This window comes from Ictalurus punctatus, chromosome 15 (assembly GCF_001660625.3).
Source record: "Ictalurus punctatus breed USDA103 chromosome 15, Coco_2.0, whole genome shotgun sequence".
In the NCBI taxonomy this organism is placed as follows: Eukaryota; Metazoa; Chordata; class Actinopteri; order Siluriformes; family Ictaluridae; genus Ictalurus; species Ictalurus punctatus.
The window spans coordinates 20,177,712-20,195,226 of record NC_030430.2 but is presented as its reverse complement, the minus strand read 5'-3'; the positions used below and the strand labels follow the sequence as shown (position 1 = coordinate 20,195,226).

The 17,515-nt window shown below is 37.6% G+C and overlaps 1 protein-coding gene across 2 annotated transcripts in view; it reads left to right on the top strand.

Moving 5' to 3' along the window:
* The window catches only part of stat6 (signal transducer and activator of transcription 6, interleukin-4 induced), a 51,301-nt gene that overhangs the window by 3,589 nt on the left and 30,197 nt on the right, over positions 1 to 17,515 (top strand). For both annotated transcript variants that reach the window (XM_017487126.3, XM_017487127.3), the window contains exons 2-5: positions 8,914 to 9,065; positions 9,190 to 9,334; positions 11,401 to 11,481; positions 11,606 to 11,792. In XM_017487126.3, coding sequence (XP_017342615.1) covers positions 8,932 to 9,065; positions 9,190 to 9,334; positions 11,401 to 11,481; positions 11,606 to 11,792 — 547 coding nt within the window. In that variant the 5' untranslated portion in view covers positions 8,914 to 8,931. The remainder of the gene's footprint in view (positions 1 to 8,913; positions 9,066 to 9,189; positions 9,335 to 11,400; positions 11,482 to 11,605; positions 11,793 to 17,515) is intronic.

Here is a 17,515-nt window from a genome sequence, read left to right as displayed (position 1 = left end):
GTTAAAATGCCAGGTTTTCGTGATGTAAAAAAGGAAACCAAGATAAATCATGTCAGATCATTTTGTGACATAATGAAACAAAAATCGGAAAAGAAAAAGCTTACAACAAACTGGTTGCATAAGTGTGTACACCCATCTTGGTTTGGCAATTTTTTTTATTCTACTCTTCCTTGAAAAAATGCTCCAGATGCATCAAACTGTGAGGGGATGTCCTGTGCGCAGCCCTCTTCAAGTCATTCCACAGGTTTTCAGTAGAATTTGGGCTCTGGCTCGGCCATTCCAACGTGATAATCTTGTTGACTTGGATTTGTGCTTTGGGTTATCATGCGGGAAGGTGAAATCTTCAACTGTCTAAGACAGTCCTGCAGGTTTTGTGCCACAATAGATAGACGGTATCTATGTGTCTCTCTATCTTGAATAGAGTCTCAGTCCCAGCCGAAGAGAAGCAAATCCATTGCATGATGCTGATACCACCATGCTTCACCATAGTTTTGGTGCTCTTTGGGTGATTAGTGGGCTCATCAGACCATAACGCGTAACACGTTGGAGATATTTAGGCGGGTATGGAAGGCTTTGTTGTTTTGTGAGAAATGGCTAGCCACTATACCCCATAGCCCAGACATGTGAAAAATAAAAGAGATTGTTGTCATGTGCAGGAATTGATCGGTACTTACCAGATAGTCCTGCACATTTAATTTTGCCGTAGGTCTCTTTTCAGCCTCCCTGGTAAGTTTTTGTCCGTTTTTCATTTAAAAAAAAAAAGGTAAATGGTCTGCACTTATAGCGTGTTTTTTTTTTAACCTTAGCAGTTCTACAAAGCACTTTAAAAACACTATTTCTCATTCACACACTCACACACCAATGGCTGCAGAGCTGCCGTACAAGGCGCTAGCTTGCCATTTGTAGCAACTTGGGTTCATTGTCTTACCTAAGGACACTTTGGCACGTGGAGACATGTGGGCCAGGAATCGAACCGCCAACCCGACAATTAGTGGACAACCCGCTCTACCACCTGATTCACAGCCAATTTGTTTATTGTGGAGGGATTTCCTGTTCTTAGTAATGTCACTGTGGTGACGCTGTGGAAAAATGTTCAACATGATTTATCTCGGTTTCATTTTTCACTTAACAAAAAAACTGCAGTTTTATCAGAGGTGTGTGGACTTTTATATCCATTGTAGGTGAGCTCACAGGGGCCCATGTTTGTCTAGTGACAGCATTTAAGTTGTTTATAATATAGGGTACATTATTCTAGTATGCCATAAGCTTCTATTACTTTTTAATGTCAGAGCTGCATTATAAAACAAACAAAAAAACCTGATCAACAACATTTGGGTTTTTTAAATATTTATTTTAAATAGCGAAGCCTGGCGTTGGGCCATGTGTACCAAATACGAGTCTGGCTAGTTTCTTAATATCAAATGTTTGCCTATTCTTAATCTTCATAATCAGTATTCCTGCTTGATGTTTTGTTAGTGCAAAATACAGAAATAAATGGCACACTTATATAGCGCTTTTATCCAAAGCGCGTTACACTGTGTCTCATTCACCCATTCACACACACCGATGGTAGCAGGAGCTGCCACGCAAGGCACTAGCTTACCATCAGGAGCAACTTGGGGTACAGTGTCTTGCCCAAGGACACTTTGACATGTGGAGTCACCCGGGCCAGGAATCGAACCACCAACCCTACGATTAGTGGACAACCCGCTCTACTAACTGAGCCACAGCCGCCCCGGAGAGCACATTCTTTCTTACGATTGAGGATTATCCTTTCTGTTTCACACACACATACTCACATAAACGGTTAGCTTTTAGTTGTAGAGAAAGGTGGTAAAGGCAACATGTAAAGCAGATTTGCTTGAGTTTTTTCGAGCTCATGCTGTCACAGGGCAGTGTATCATGCTCAGAGGAAAGTGCTCTCTGCCCTCTTCCTCATACATGAGCTCAAAGGCAGCCATGATTGACAATGTTTAAGTTGTTTAAAATATGATATCTGATGCTAGTTATTAATAATATTTTAATTTCAGTAGCCTCAAAGCTCCACTGTGAAACTAAACAACCGAAATTTGCGATGTCTTGGTTAATCAGGGTTTGAGTGTAGAATGTCGATTCCTACTTATTTTTTTTATTTTTTTTTTAAATAGACCAGTCAGTGTAATTTGTCTAAGTGTCACGGATTTCCCCTTGCTCAGCCTGCCCATACTTTCAGTGCACAGACAGCGTGCGCTTCTGTGTTTTCACTGACGGTTTACTGTTACACATGTGTTTTGTTTTTGTTTCTGTCCTTTTATGACCTCCACCCCTGTTATGTTATTAGTTATTTCCTAATGTCTCAGCTGTTTCGTTCTATCCTTTTAGATTATGTTGTATATTTAAACCCCTGGTGTGTCCTTGTTTGGGACGAAGTATTGCGTGTTTCTGCATGTTAATTGCCAGACCCGTACCGAGCCTTTGAGCCTTGTTCTACGTTTCATGGTTTTGATCCTGCTTTGTCCTCTCATTACTCAATCCTTGCCTAGTTTATGTTGTTTGCCGATCGCCTGACCCCTCGCCTGTTTTGTGACCGTGATATTGCCCTACATTTTGGATTTGTCTGCCTGTCTCTTTAAATAAAAGCTTTAACTGCACTGACACTAATCAAAGCCTGGCTTTAGTCCCTGTGTACCTAACTCCAGTCTGGCGCGTTTCTTACTGACGTGTGGCGGCTTTTTAATCTGTAAAATAAAAACGTATAATCATTTATTACACCAAGCACTAAACCATTGTCAGTAAAGATACTGTCGTTGATTATGCACAATAACTGGAGCCTTAATGATAGGTAATTTTGTGCCAAATGAAAAGAACTCATTTATATCTGAAAATTGAAAATATCTCTAAGCTGTGTATTACATACACAACAACAGCAGTAGATGTTGAAAATTATGGTAAGAAATAAAACACTTTGGGGCGTGCTGTTTTAGTAAAATAATCAGTGATGGGTTGGTGTGATGCAAACGAACTTGAAGAAGTTTTTGAAGTTGATTATTTTCCTTATAACTGCATCTTCCGAAGTGTTTTATTCTTCTTATACCACATCAGTTTGCTAGCACTGATGGCCAAGGTTTATGTGTTTATGGTTAGATTTAATGGTGTGGAACAGCCACAAGTTAGTTCCTGTTATTACGTGTGTTATAGCTGCTATAAACAGTAGTTCCCAGAAAAATTAGTTACAGCTTTACCTCTGACTGTTACAAAGCACTGATAGCGGAGACTCCTTCCATAAATGCTATATAAGCACAAAGTTTCACCATATCGGTGATTACACACATTTTTAACCCACTTGTGTGGAGTGTCCGACTTACAAGTCCCCGTGTAATGTTACTATAGAAATGATAACGTATTAGAACGAGATTAGAGTGGTGTATGTGAAATATGAGACTAAAAAAAAAGTGTGACTCATCAGCTAGTGTGCTATTGTATGATAATTGAACAGTTAATCATTCTCACCCTTTCATCATGTGAAGTGAGTAGAAATTTTATTGTCAGTTTGTTTTTTATAAAACCCATCCTTTTAAGTCATGCCTGCCAAATAGAAATGACATTTTTAGATTCCTGCTTCAGTGTTCCATGCCCTTCTTTAGTCGGAAACCAGTTTTTGCAGTCCATACAGGATTTCACAGAGTGTTTTCGTGGTTGTTGCGGCCAAAAAAATGCTTGACTTTGCTGCGGCTTTTTTCAAAATGTGTGATGAAATTTGCGGCGTTTTTTTAAATTTTTTTTTATTTATTTTTTTTTTTTTGCGGAAAACTACTTGAATTGGCACAAAATTGTTTTGTATGGTCTTTTACAGTGATGTTTGTTGGTAAATGAGACCTTTCAGCTGTAGTCATGTTCAACGCACGTGACTCAAAGATGGCTTTAGCTGAATGCGCGTTGTGATGACGTCACATGATGCATCTTGGCCCAAATCTGCGGTAAATTTGAAAAATTGCAAGCTCTTCCGAATATTGTGGAGTTTGCTTGATTTTGCGTTCATTTCTGCAATCACAAAATCCTGAAGGGACTGTTTGTAGGAAGCTTATTGGAAGCTTGGTGTATAAATAAAACCAAACGCTGCATATTAACCAGAAACGTGTATTTATTTTGAACATTTTCAGAGCACCCTTCAACTTTGCAAAGTGATTTGCTGCTTGCGGAAGTGTAGGCAAAATACTTTCAACATGGATTTTCTTTGAAAACGTTGCTATAGCGGCTATTTAACATCATGTTATCTTCATGTAGTAAGGTGTACAGGAAGTGACAAATTCTGGTCAGGACTTTTGGCCTATTGGGAATATGTTTAAGTTTAGGCTACATTTTCTTGAAATCACTCTGGAATGGAAAAATGACTTTATCACCAGTTTAGTCCTTTCCAAACTAGCATTTTCACTCTGGAACATTTTAGAGATGTTTGGGTTTTCGGATATAGTGAATAAAGTCATTTTTCGGTTTTCATTTTCATTTTCCTTGTAACCTTTCTAATTCCTGCTCTTATGTCAGGTCTTATAACAGGCTCTATGACAGATAAAAGGGAGTTTTGTGAATGTTTTCAGAAGACTAAAGGGGTTTTCTTATTCTGTTGTATTATTACAAGAACATGTAGCTTCTTATAGCAACAAGGAGCTAAAAATAACCATTGAACACCATGTCAAACCTGCATTAGCCACAACCAGTTCAATCTAATGTTTTTAGATACAGTACTTTTACATCTTGGATCTTTCACATAATAGTTACATAACCAGCTAAAGCAAAATTACATGGAATTATACGACCCAACCAAACCTGTTGCAGGATTAAGAAGGAAATATAATATGTTCATATGTTCATGGCTGTTGTATTGTCCTGTGTTTATGTCTTAGTTGGTCTTCCTGTAGGCTGTAGGTTTCCCTATACCATGACTGCAACTAAAACACTGCCAAAACATACCCTCTATTGTTATGTTCTGTGGTTGGTCTCCTCATGTTAACTGGAGATAAGGTGACAGGATGTACTCCTTTGCACAAATAAAAGTCAGGACGAGACTTGTTCCTGTACGTAAATTATAAAATGCCGACAACCCTCTGTTAACTAAGCCTGACACACTGATCTTTTTTAAACCTGTGATTCTCAATAGTACAGAAACTTATTTGGTGTGGCAGTGTTATTAAGCCTGTGGGTTTACTTTTATTTATTTATTTATTTATTTTTAAAGCTCAACCTTTAAGACATATTCACATCCCGACAATTACACAAAATACCACGTCTCAGGATAAGATAAGATAATAATTTATTAATCCCCAGACGGAGAGTTTTGGGCGTACATAACATAACAGGATAACATCCATCAAACACCTTAAAACCTGTAGGGACAAGATGGAAAATGGTAAACATAATGCCTAAGCAATTGTTCTTGTTGAGAGCACGTTCCTGTAAGTTAGAGGATTACTTTGTCGTATATATACACGCGCATAACTTGTTAGCTTTGAGTCAAAGCGAAAGCCGCTAAAGGCGTCATAAAAAGAAATAAATTTACAGCACATATAAGAGACCTTAGATGAATGCTGAATGCTGATCTGTAAGATGTTACACAAAAAGTCCTTAAACTCTTACATTTGATTAATTTAGGGTTTTGCTAAATGTCATGCTATACAAATAAGATTCCCCTGTAAAACCAGCTAGCAGGAAAATAATAGCCATACTATTTTTCCTTTACTTGTTTCAGAAAGAAATGTAACCTCTTAAAATTACGGATCAAGATTATTATATATGTATATTTTTTGCATAAAATTTTCACACTATTTACCAATGTACATGAGGCAACAGGTCCTGAACTTTACACAGATTTGCACATCACAATATCAGACTTTCACATGACTGTTAATTAACCTAAGACCTATGACCACTAAGAACAAGAACCGGTGTGTGTGTGTGTGTATAATTTACATACCTCCTTTGAGACTGAGAAAAAAATGTCTTGGTACATGGGAAAACATGTGTAAATGTGTAAAGGAAATGTGTAATATGTCTATAATGGCTTAGTGGTTAGCACGTTTGCCTTGCTCCTCCAGGTTTAGGGGTTCGAATCTCGCCTCCACCCTGTGTGTGTGGAGTTTGCATGTTCTCCCTGTGCTTCAGGGGTTTCCTCCCCAGTTCAAATTCATGTGTTGTAGACTGATTGGTATTTCCAAATTGTTTAGTGTGTGTGGATTGGTCCATGGTGTCCCACGCTTCATACCCTGAGTCCTCTGGGATATGCTCCAGGCTTTCCCACGACCCTGTGTAGGGTAAGCGGTGCAGAAAATGGATGGGTGGATGTTTATTATAGCAGCAATTGGAGATTGTTGCTTTTACATATTGCATAAGAACTCTAGAGATGGAAATTGGAAACAAAAGTCTAATTTTGATTGGCAGTGGAAGTTTTCAGATGACTTTTGACATTTCTTGCTTCATTTCCTCAGAAAAACACTTAATATAATGAGGATTGACTTGCTGCTGTTGTGTTCTTCTGTTCAGAATTACAGCATGAGCTGTTCCTGAAGTGTTGACAGCAGCTGCATAGAAGAACAGAACAATGAGCTAGTGTAACTGGTCCGTTTTATCTATACATCACGTTCATTCAGTTTTCTTTTCAAAATGGAAATAGGAAAACAAGGAAACAGCCTTTTTTTCAATTTCTGTTTATCTTGGCAATTGGAAATTAAATAATTTGTCATGAATTTATTTGTAAGTGATCTTAGAAATATTTTGCATAAAATTATTTGGAGAAAAAAGACAATATTGATCATTGATGTTTTTATTCTCTGGTTAAAATGTGTATCCTAGATCCATATTTTGTTTTCATAAATGATATAATAACAATGAGGTCAACATTTGTTTCGTTGATTAAATACTGTATTATTAAATTGCATCACCTTGAGATTCTTTCAGCCGCCATGTCGTCCTGCCTTACCGACACCCTCTTGCTGTTTTTGAAAAGTGTATAGTAGACCGTATTATCTGTAATATTAACAGTACTTGCTGATACATACTTCATTCAAATTCACTCACTAACTTTACCCAAAAAAGGATCTGAAATGTTGAAAAACATGCAAAAGGAGAAATACAGTGCCCTCCACTAATACAGGCACCCTTGGTAAATATGAGCCAAGAAGGCTGTGAAAAAATTGTCATTAATGTTTAACCTTTTGATCTTTTGTTTAAAAAAAAATCACAAAAATGCTCTGCTCTCATGAATATCAAACAATTGCAAACACAACACAGGTTTATCAACAAAAAAAAAAAAAACTTTGTTAAATATAGGTGTGTAACAATTATTCGCACTCTTATGAATTCATGTGAGAAAAATATAGTTTATGTACATTCCCATTGATATTTTATATTTTTTATAGTCATTCATAACAATGGATAAGACCAAGGAATACAGCTGATATGTGCAGCAAAAGGTTGTTGAGTTTCACAAAATGGAAATGGCTGTAAGAAAATAGTACAAGCATTGAAAATGCCCATTTACAATTGTTTGATATCAATGAGAGCAGAGTATTTTTGTGAATTTTTTAAAAATAAAACTTCAAAAGACGATAAAGACAATTTTCACAGACTTCTTTGCTTATGTTTACCAAGGGTGCCAATATTAGTGGAGGGCACCGTATGTGAGCTTGATGTCATATTTATTATTTTAAAGCCAAAACATCCTGTCTGCATGTATACTCTATATATACACTCACCGTACACTTTATTAGGAACACCTGTATGTCTGTTCATTTATGCAGTTATCTAATCAGCCAATCATGTGGCAACAACACAGTGCAAAAGAAACATGCAGATACAGGTCAAGAGCTTCAGTTAATGTTCATATCAAACATCAGAATGAAGAAGTGTGATCTCTGTGTCTTTAACTGTGGTAGGGTTGTTGGTACCCGATGGGCTAGTTTGAGTATTTTCAGAAACTGCTGATCTCCTGGGAATTTCACACACAACTGTCTTTATAGTTTACACACTGGTGCAAAAAACAACAACAACAACAGTTCTGTGGATAGAAGCGCCTTGTTGATAAGAGAGGTCAGAGGAAAAGATCCAGATTGGTTCAAGCTGCTAGGAAGGATATAGTAACTCATATAATCACTCTTTACAACCATGGTGAGCAGAAAAGCATCTCAGCATGCACGAAAAAAAACTGTCCCGTTTGGGTGAGCCTGTGCCCATGATAGCCTCAGATCCTTGTTCTTGGCTGACAGGAGTGGAACCTGATGTGATCTTCTGCTGTTGTAGCCCATCCACCTCAATGTTTGATGTGTTGTGCATTGTGACATGCATTTCGCTTCAGCACAGTTGTAAAGAGTGATTATTTAAGTTACTACACTGACTTCCTGTCAGTTCAAACCAGTCTGGTCATTCTCGTCTGATCTCTCTCATCAGCAGGGTGTTTCAGCCTGCAGACCCTCTGCTCACAGGATGTTTGTTTCACACCTTACTCTGTAAACTCCCAAAAAAACTCCCACAGAACATCAGTGATGTGAACATTAACTGAAGCTCTTGACCTGAATCTGCATGATTTTATGCATTGTGCTGCTGCCATGTGATTGGCTGATTGGATAACTGCATAAATGAGCAATAAATGAGGTGTAATAAAGTGTACACCTGCTCATTTATGCAGAGTACATAGCACAGTTCACAATTCTGATTGCCTACCACACCAGGTAGCACACCATTAACAGGTAGCATCTTAACAGTTAGGGTATCAGTTGGATCAGGTTTGTGAACATATTGAAAGCTTTCAATTCTTCCTGGAAGTAAGTCCCCTGGAAGAAGACATTTATGAGCTTCAAAGGAACAGGAAAGGGGGGAATAAATGTCCTCCCAATACAGCTCTATGAGACCTTTCAGCTGTAACATGGTGGTATTTTTCTGTGACAGCTGCAGCTTCGCCTCACTATGGCGCTGTGGATGCAGATTTCCCAGAAGCTCCCTTATTTTACCAATGAGACCCTGGTGGAGCTCTACCCCACAGATACTTTCCCCATAGACGTCAGGCACTACCTGGCTAGCTGGATCGAGGAGCAGAGATGGTACAGCTCTATTCTCTCACTCATGATATTCATGAATAATGTGCTAATTACACAATGATAATCCAGCATGTGGTGTGTGTGTGTGTGTGTGTGTGTGTGTGTGTGTGTGTGTGTTTGGTCTCAGGGAGGACTTTGACGTGAACAATCTGGAGCAAGAACCGCAGGCTCTCCAGCTGCTGGAGCGAATGGTGGAGCTTCTGCAGGAAGTGGTGTTCCAAAATCCCAATGTGGTGGAGAAGGTCAAGCTCCAGCACATCTGCAGGAACATGGTACTCGCCATATTGATCTTTCAGATGACGTTTATAAAATAGGTCAAAGGTGATTTTCATAAAATATAAAAGCAATATTTATTTAGTATTCAAATGAAGTATTTTACTGGTTTAAGAGATTTGAATAGCATTTGAAATCAAACTGATATAGGTGGTGCAGCGGGTAGATTTGTTATCTTACAGATCCAGAGTTTAGAGATCGATCTTGAACTCAGGTTACTGTCTATACAGAGTTTGATTGGTGACACTAAATTGCCCCTAAGTGTGAAGCCCTGTGAGGTTTGGCATCCCATCTAGGATGTTTCCTTGCCCTGCCCCAGGTGGTTTCCAGAACACACAGCAGGATAAAGTCGTTATATTATGAATGAATATAATTTACGTCAAAAACTTTTTTGCAAGTTTCCGTACAGCTAAGTAGTATTTGTAACCATACAAGTGGGGCTAAAAATGTACATACACCCAGGCTAAATACATTTAACTAAATTTTTCACAGCTCCACACTTTTCATGTTAGCATGTATTTCTTGTGCGAAGTTAATTAGGCTATTAACTTTATTTCCATAGGAGTTCATTTCAAAATAAAGCTATGAGACAGACTATTTAAGCTTTTATGTACTATATCAGATTTTCAGTGAGTCAGCAGTTTACATACATTTTGTTAGTATTTGGTGGCATTGCCTTTTAAACTTCAGTCTGGCTTTTTTTATTCTAGTCTTTAAATAGGGGCTTATTCCTTGTATGGCAGGGTTTCAGGCCATGGCAGTATAGAACTTTCTTAATGGTGGATGTACATATTTTTGGTACCTGATGCCTCCATCTCCATCACCAGTTCTGTTGTTGTTGTCTTGTGGTTCAGTTGAACATTTCCTACCAAAGAAGCTTCATCCCTGGTAATTAATTGTGTGTGTGTGTGTATATATATATATATATATATATATATATATATATATATATATATATATATATATATATATATATATATATATATATACCTGAGATATATACTATATATATCTGGCTGTGCCACCTTTAGCTGCAACAGCTACAAACAAACGCTTTTCTGGTAGAGAGCAGAATTCATGTTTCCCTCAATTATTGCAAGTTGCCCAGGCCCTGAAGCAGCAAAGCATCCCCACACCATCACACTGCCACCACCATGCTTGATCATAGGTATGATGTTCTTTTTATGGAATTCGGTGTTTGGTTTACACCAGATGTAACGGGTTTTTTTTAAACAGTTCCACTTTCGACTCATCAGTCCACAGAACATTCTCCCAGAAAGTTTAAGCATCATCTAGGTGTGTTTCGGCAAAATTCAGAAGAGCCTTAATGTTCTTCTGGGTTAGCAGTGATTTTCACCTCGCCACTCTTCCATGGATGGCAAGGTCGGTCACTTCTGAGAAGTTTCACTACTGTGCCGAGTTTTTTCCATTTGGAGATAATGGCTCTCATTGTGGTTCTTTGGAATCCCAGAACCTTTAAAATAGCTTTGTAACCCTTCCCTGACTGATGTATTTCAATCAACTTCTTCATCATTTCTGTAATTTCTTTGAATTTTGGCATTATGTGTTACTGGGTAAGACCTTTTAATCAACTTGATGCTGTTGAAAAAGTTCTATGCAAGTGTAGATTTGATTGAACAGGGTTTGCAGTAATCAGGCCTGGATGTGTCCCATTCAGCTGAACCCCATTATGAATGCAGTTTCATAGATTTGGGGAATTAGTAACTACAGGGGCAAATATATTTTCACACAGGCCCAGTTGGAATTGGGTAACCCTTTTTGTGTCAGTAAATAACATTCTCATTTCAAAACGATATATATTTTGTCATTACTCAGGTTGCCTTTCTTTTATATTAGATTTTGTTTTAATTTCTGAAACAATTTTTATTACATCACGATTCTCTACACAGTTTCAGTTTAGCATCTTATTTTAATTAGCTTTTTCTTTCAGAGTGTGTGATGCTTGTCAAGTTTGAAAATGTCTTGCATTTATATGTACTGTATTTTTAATATCATTGCGGTTAGTATGAGAACGTATAGCCTAACCTGCTGAAACGCTTTTCAGGGCATGTTTCAGTCACAGCCTTTGGAACTGGTGAGGACAGTGAGAGATATTCTGAGGAAAGAGAGACAGCTGCTTCGACAGGTAGGCCAATCCTCTTTTTCCCAGCCAAGACTGGAAAGACGTATTAGTTCACACTAAAGCCTAGATCAGATGTGCGTTGATCTATACGTCAGACATTTCACAGCAGATATCTGCTACTTCACAGCCCATGCAGATCTTTCCACAAATGCCTGCACCATCGAATGGTACCCCACAGCGCCCCAGAGAAACCAGCAGCCATGATGTGGACAACCTGGTGCTGAAGGTATTGGAGATTCAGGGCTGCCGTCAGCAAATTCACCAGCTCCAGGAAGAGCTCAATTGGGAGAAGCAAGAAGCAGAGCCCATGCAGGGTATGTGATGTGATTTGCAGCAGTGCATGATTCTGTCATGATTCATTGACTGGTTTGTCTTCACCTCTTATGGACTTTTTAATTTGCTTTTACTTAGTGACGGTGCATTAAGAACATTATAAGCTAAATATATTGACCAGGTTTGTTTTTCCAAACAGTGAGGCAAGGCACAGAGATATATGGTGCATGGTGCATATGCTATATGGTGATACGGGGGGGAAACTATGTTCTTTTGTTTATTTAGCTAAAGCAAGCGGGCACGGTGGCTTACTGTTTAGCATGTTTGCCTCGCTCCTCCAGGGTTGGGGGTTCAATTTACACCTCTACCCTGTATGTGCCAGTGCTCAAACCGAATACGAGTAAAAATGAGCCTGGCAGAAAATCCAATCCATGAAGGACACAAGATGTGAAAGAGGCACAATCTAGAACATTAACTAGGTTAACTTAGTTATGAATCCATGAACTTTGGTCATGTGAGTCAATTGAAAACCAAAGAGCTATTTTTTTTTCAAATTCTGTGCCGGATAAAATTTGCTGTGTTGCCAGCAGAGTTGGGTGTAACACGTTATAAAGTAAATCTAATTGCTTTTTCTGATAATGCAGTAATGTAATGCATTTCATTTGAAACGTATTACAATTTGATTACAGTTCCTGATGTCAATAAAATTGTTACTTGCGTTACAAATTAAGAAAACGATATTAAGTAAAATATATTTTTAAAATTAAATCACATTTTGCCCTGAAGATTTTTTCGTTATCCCCGACTAATTCTCCACTTGGATCAGTTCTTACTGAATGTCAGTAAAAGAAGACCGCCGGTAATTTTATATCTTCAGTGAACGAAGGCAAGACCAATCACACAGGGTTTACAGGAAAACACTTGTGTCTTATTGGCTGACAGTCTCTGGCAATTCTGCCAAATGCTAGCTCATACAGTCAGTGTGATTTAAAAATGGATATACGCCGATTTATTTATTTATTTATTTTTTAACTAGTAGAGGAAACTGAAACAGTAACATCCTCTGATGCTGAGCAATAAAACAAGTTGTGTAAATGTCTATATGAGTTCCAGTTTACGACACCAAACTAGCCTAGTTATAAAAGTTTTATATTTTATCGGTCTGGTATTCCTACAAACAGTGACAACACCCGAGTCAAGTTTTATGAGAAATCCAACCTTTTCTGATCACATCATACATTGACGCACGCTAAAATTACTAAAAGAACTACGAGTTTCACTTTGTAGTGTATTTTTGTAAATTTGATAGGTTTTGAAAGTAACGTGAAAGTAAAGTCATTAGTAATCGGAGTATTTTTTACATGCAGTAATCAGTAATGTAATCAGATTACAATTTTAAAGTAGTAATTAGCAATCTGTAGTGGATTACTTTTTTTGAGTCACTTACTCAAAACTGGTCGCCATTTAATATTTTCTTTCAGGTTTTAGTTTAATTTTGTAATAATTGTATAAACTAAGCTTATATGCTTCGCTTAAAAACACAACATTTCTTCATATACTGTATACATCTAGTTTTCCTCTCTGCCTGCTAGGATTTTCTTATTAGCAATGTTGGTGCAGCTACACAACATAACCAACATGGTACAATGGGCTCTTAGCCAAACATCGTGGCTCTGCATGTTAAGACACATCATTTGGATCAGCGCAGGTGAAGAGAGGTTTCAGGTCTGAAATTTCACCATTGCACTTTCAAGCAGATTTTCTTGCACAGGCATGCCCTTTGAGAGTTATTTTCAACATCGTGCTTCACTATCTGCTGCTTTGTAACAACATGCACATGGTTAACAGCAGTGCAAAGTCCTGGAAATAATAGAAGTGCTGTATTTTTTTCAAGTACTTATGTTTTTATAGCTTATTTTTCAGTGTGTGTGTGTGTGTGTGTGTGTGTTGTATTGTAGCATGCTAAAAAGTTGGAATAGAAAGTTGTAATAGCTACAACGATATCAGCAGTACACTTGAATCACACCTTTTCCGAACAAGCAAAGCCATGTTATTACTGCTGAAAGAGCAATTGCTACTTCTTTAATAAGACACCTGGTACCACATTTTATAAATAACAAAACTACTGAACAAGATTTGTATTACAAGTAAAAAAATCATCATCATCATCTATTCATCTTCAATATCTTCTTCTCATCTGGTAGGCGTTCATCAGCTGCTTGTCTTGAATTCTGTCCGTCCGCATCCAACAAATCTCTCGTCTTAGCTCAAGCTTCTCAGCCTCTTCCTCCTCCACATTTTATGCCCTCCATTGTTTCTCCTTTATCTGCTGTTCTTTTATCTTCCATCTTCTCTCTCTCCTCTTCCACGATCTTTCTTTCCTTTTCCAGTTCCTGCTGTCTCTCCTCTGTTAGCTATCGGAGTTTCTTTAACCCCTCTTTCTCGTTCTGTCTGTTTGTTTTTCTGGCTGTTTTTCTCGCTGCAAGACTGCAAAAGCACTTGAAATAAAATATTACATGATTAAAAAGCCATGCCCTGCGATGGGTTGGCACTTCGTCCAGGGTGTCCTCTGCCTTGTGCCCCGAGTCCCCTGGAATATACTCCAGGCTGCCTGTGACCCTGTGTAAGATAAGTGGTACAGAAAATGGATGGATAATTAAAAAGCCATCCACACAATACATTTAGAAATACAATAAATTCACAGAATTATTTTCAGTAGCAAATTCTGCTTCTTAATCCTCCCCCTGTGCTAAAAGTAATTTTTAACATTATAAATTAAACAAAATAAAAATAATATATATTTAAATTTTGGGCTTTTTTTTGGACATATTTGGACAAGCAAGCATTTGATCATCTTTGAAACAGTACCTGTTAATAAAGTTGATATAACTTTAAAAGATAGATATATCTTTTGATATATCAATAGATGTGATATTCTTCTGTAGAAAAAGTAAATACACCCTTGGCCTCAGAAGCTAGTATTGCCCTTTAGCAGAAATAACTTCTTGTAGGCGTTTTGCATAATTGCCCCACAGTCTCTGACATCGGCTTGCTGGAATTTCTGACTGTTCTTCCACGATATATTCTTTCACTTGCAAGATGTTTGAGGGTTTTCTTGCATGTACTTCCCGTTTCAAATCCCCCCACAACATTTCAGTGGGATTCAAATCCAGGCTTTGACTAGGCCATTCCATATTATTGACTGAATCCTTCAGTTCTTCTTTTTGATCCATTCCTTGGTGGATTTGCTAGTGTGCTTAGGATTATTATCCTGTTGAAAGGTCCACTTTCATTTCAACTTCAACTTTCAGACAGATGGCCTCACATTATCTTCAAGCACTCTTTGAAATGATGCAGAATTCTTAGTTGAATCAATGAATGCAAGCTATCCAGTCCCTGAAGCAGCGAAGCAAACCCCAAACCATAACATTTCCACCACCGTGCATCACAGTTGGTATGAGGAGGTTCTCCTGAAAAACTGTCGGCACCAAACATGGCAGCTGTTACTGTGGCCAAACAACTCTATCTTTGATTCGTCTGTCCAGAGCACATTATTCCAAAAGGCCTGGTCTTTGCCTATATACTCATTGGCAAGCTGTAGTCTTGCTCTAATGCTCTTTGGGACAGCAAAGGCTTTTTCCTGGCATGCCTTCCATGCAGGACAAATTTGTACACTCTCTTTCTAATTGTAGATACATGCAATTTGACACCAACAGACTTACTAGCAGAACCTGTGATGAAATGTTGGGGTTTTTGGAGACTTCTTTTTGCATCAGACGGTCTGCTCTTGGGTCTTTGATAGTGAACATTTTATGCCTGTTTACATGGTTTACAAAGACTGTCTCGTCAGATTCACTCATTTAGTAGAGGCAGAAGTGGAAATATATATCCACTTGAATGTGGCTTTTCAGTAAAAACAATATATGCTGTATATCAGCTCTGACTGACCTTTTTGTAGAGCACATTTCTTACATTTAGGGAAGAAAGACTCAACGGTGAATAAATTTATAGGATTATAAATAGAAATGTGCAAAGGGAAAGTGAATTGAAAGTATAGGGAAGTAAGTAAAAGTAAATACAGAAGAATGTAAAATGAGATGGCAGTTAAAATACTTATCTAGTGTTCACATAAATATAAAAGGCAGAACTTTAACTTTGAGTACACAAACCCTTAGTTTTGAGAGTTAAAAAAAACAACAAAAACGTGTAATAAGATTCATAGTTAAGCATTGGAAATAAAGAATCCAAGGAGTTACTGCAGCGTATTTCAGTACAGATAGTGCATTTAGTACATTTACATACGATTTTATCCCCAGCGACTTACAAATGAGTAATTACAAGCAAAGTAAAAGTAAATCAAGTAAAACTTAGTAGAAGTTTAGAAAAAGTAAAATTTTCACTTAGTAAAAGTGAAGCAAAACCTTTCCACAAATATAGGATGCTTTGGACAAATGTGCTTCATCTTGCGTGTATGTAAACTGATGTAAATTTGTTTGAAACATACTGTTTCTCTGGAAACCATCTGTGTACTAGGCTATACACACTCCCTCAGCATTATAATGAACACCTGTACACCTGCATGTTCATGTGGTTATGCAGGCAGCCAATCATGTAGCAGCAACGCAGTACATAAATTCATGCAGATACAAGTCAAGAGCTTCAGTTCACACCGGACATGAGAATGGAATAGAATGGTGCATAAAACCGAAAACATGCAATGAGCAGCAGTTCTGCAGGTAGAAACGCCTTGCTGATGAGAGAGGTCAGAGGTGAACTTCCACACTAGTTTGAGCTGGCAGGAAGGCTAGGGTCATTCAAATAACCCCTCTTTAAGTTGGATTTTTGGGAAGGAAATGTAGTTTTTTGTCATGGGAAAAGTAGTAGAATTCAATCTTTGGCATAACTTCCTGCAAATACTGACATTTTCATTTCACGGCATTGATGTTTAATCCTGATACAGTGATAGCAATGTTTAAAACATTTTGTGAGTTCTGTGTGTTTTAGAGTAAAGCATTTACCTTTAATGGTTTGTTAACTATTACCTGACTAACCATATTAAGGGCCATAGATTTTATTATGAGTAGTGTGCCATTTTGCAGTTTCTTCTCTTTGTTTTTTTAGTGTGTATAACTCTCCAGGAATGTCAGACTCTTCAGGAGAGGAGTTTTGCACTGGTTTTGATATTGTCCATGTACAATGTTGCTTGAAAGTTTGTGAACCCTTTAGAATTTTCTTTATCTCTGCATAAATATGACCTAAAACATCATCAGATTTTCACACATGTCCTGAAAGTAAGATAAAGCGAGCCCAATTAAACAAATGAGACAAAAATATTATACTTGGTCATTTACTGTGGAAAATTATCCAATATTGCATATCCGTGAGTGGCAATATTATGGGAACCTCGAGGATTAGCAGTTAATTTGAAGATGAAATTAGAGTCAGGTTTTTTTCAGTCAATGGGATGACAATCAGATGTTCAAAGACTTTTAAGCACCACTGTAAATCACATTGAAGAATTATAAGAAATGTGTAAACATACATTTGTAAATTCTCTGACATGAATAGTAGCAACACTGCAGTCATAATAGGGAAGAATAGAGTAAGACTTGTACTGAACAACAATGTCTACCACATGTAATAATTTTATGGACATACATATAAAGAATAAATATAGTTTAAAATATAGCAGAAATTATAAAGTGTAATCATTTCTGAATGTGTGTTTATGGGATTTGTCTGTAGTGTAATTGATTCTGTGGGC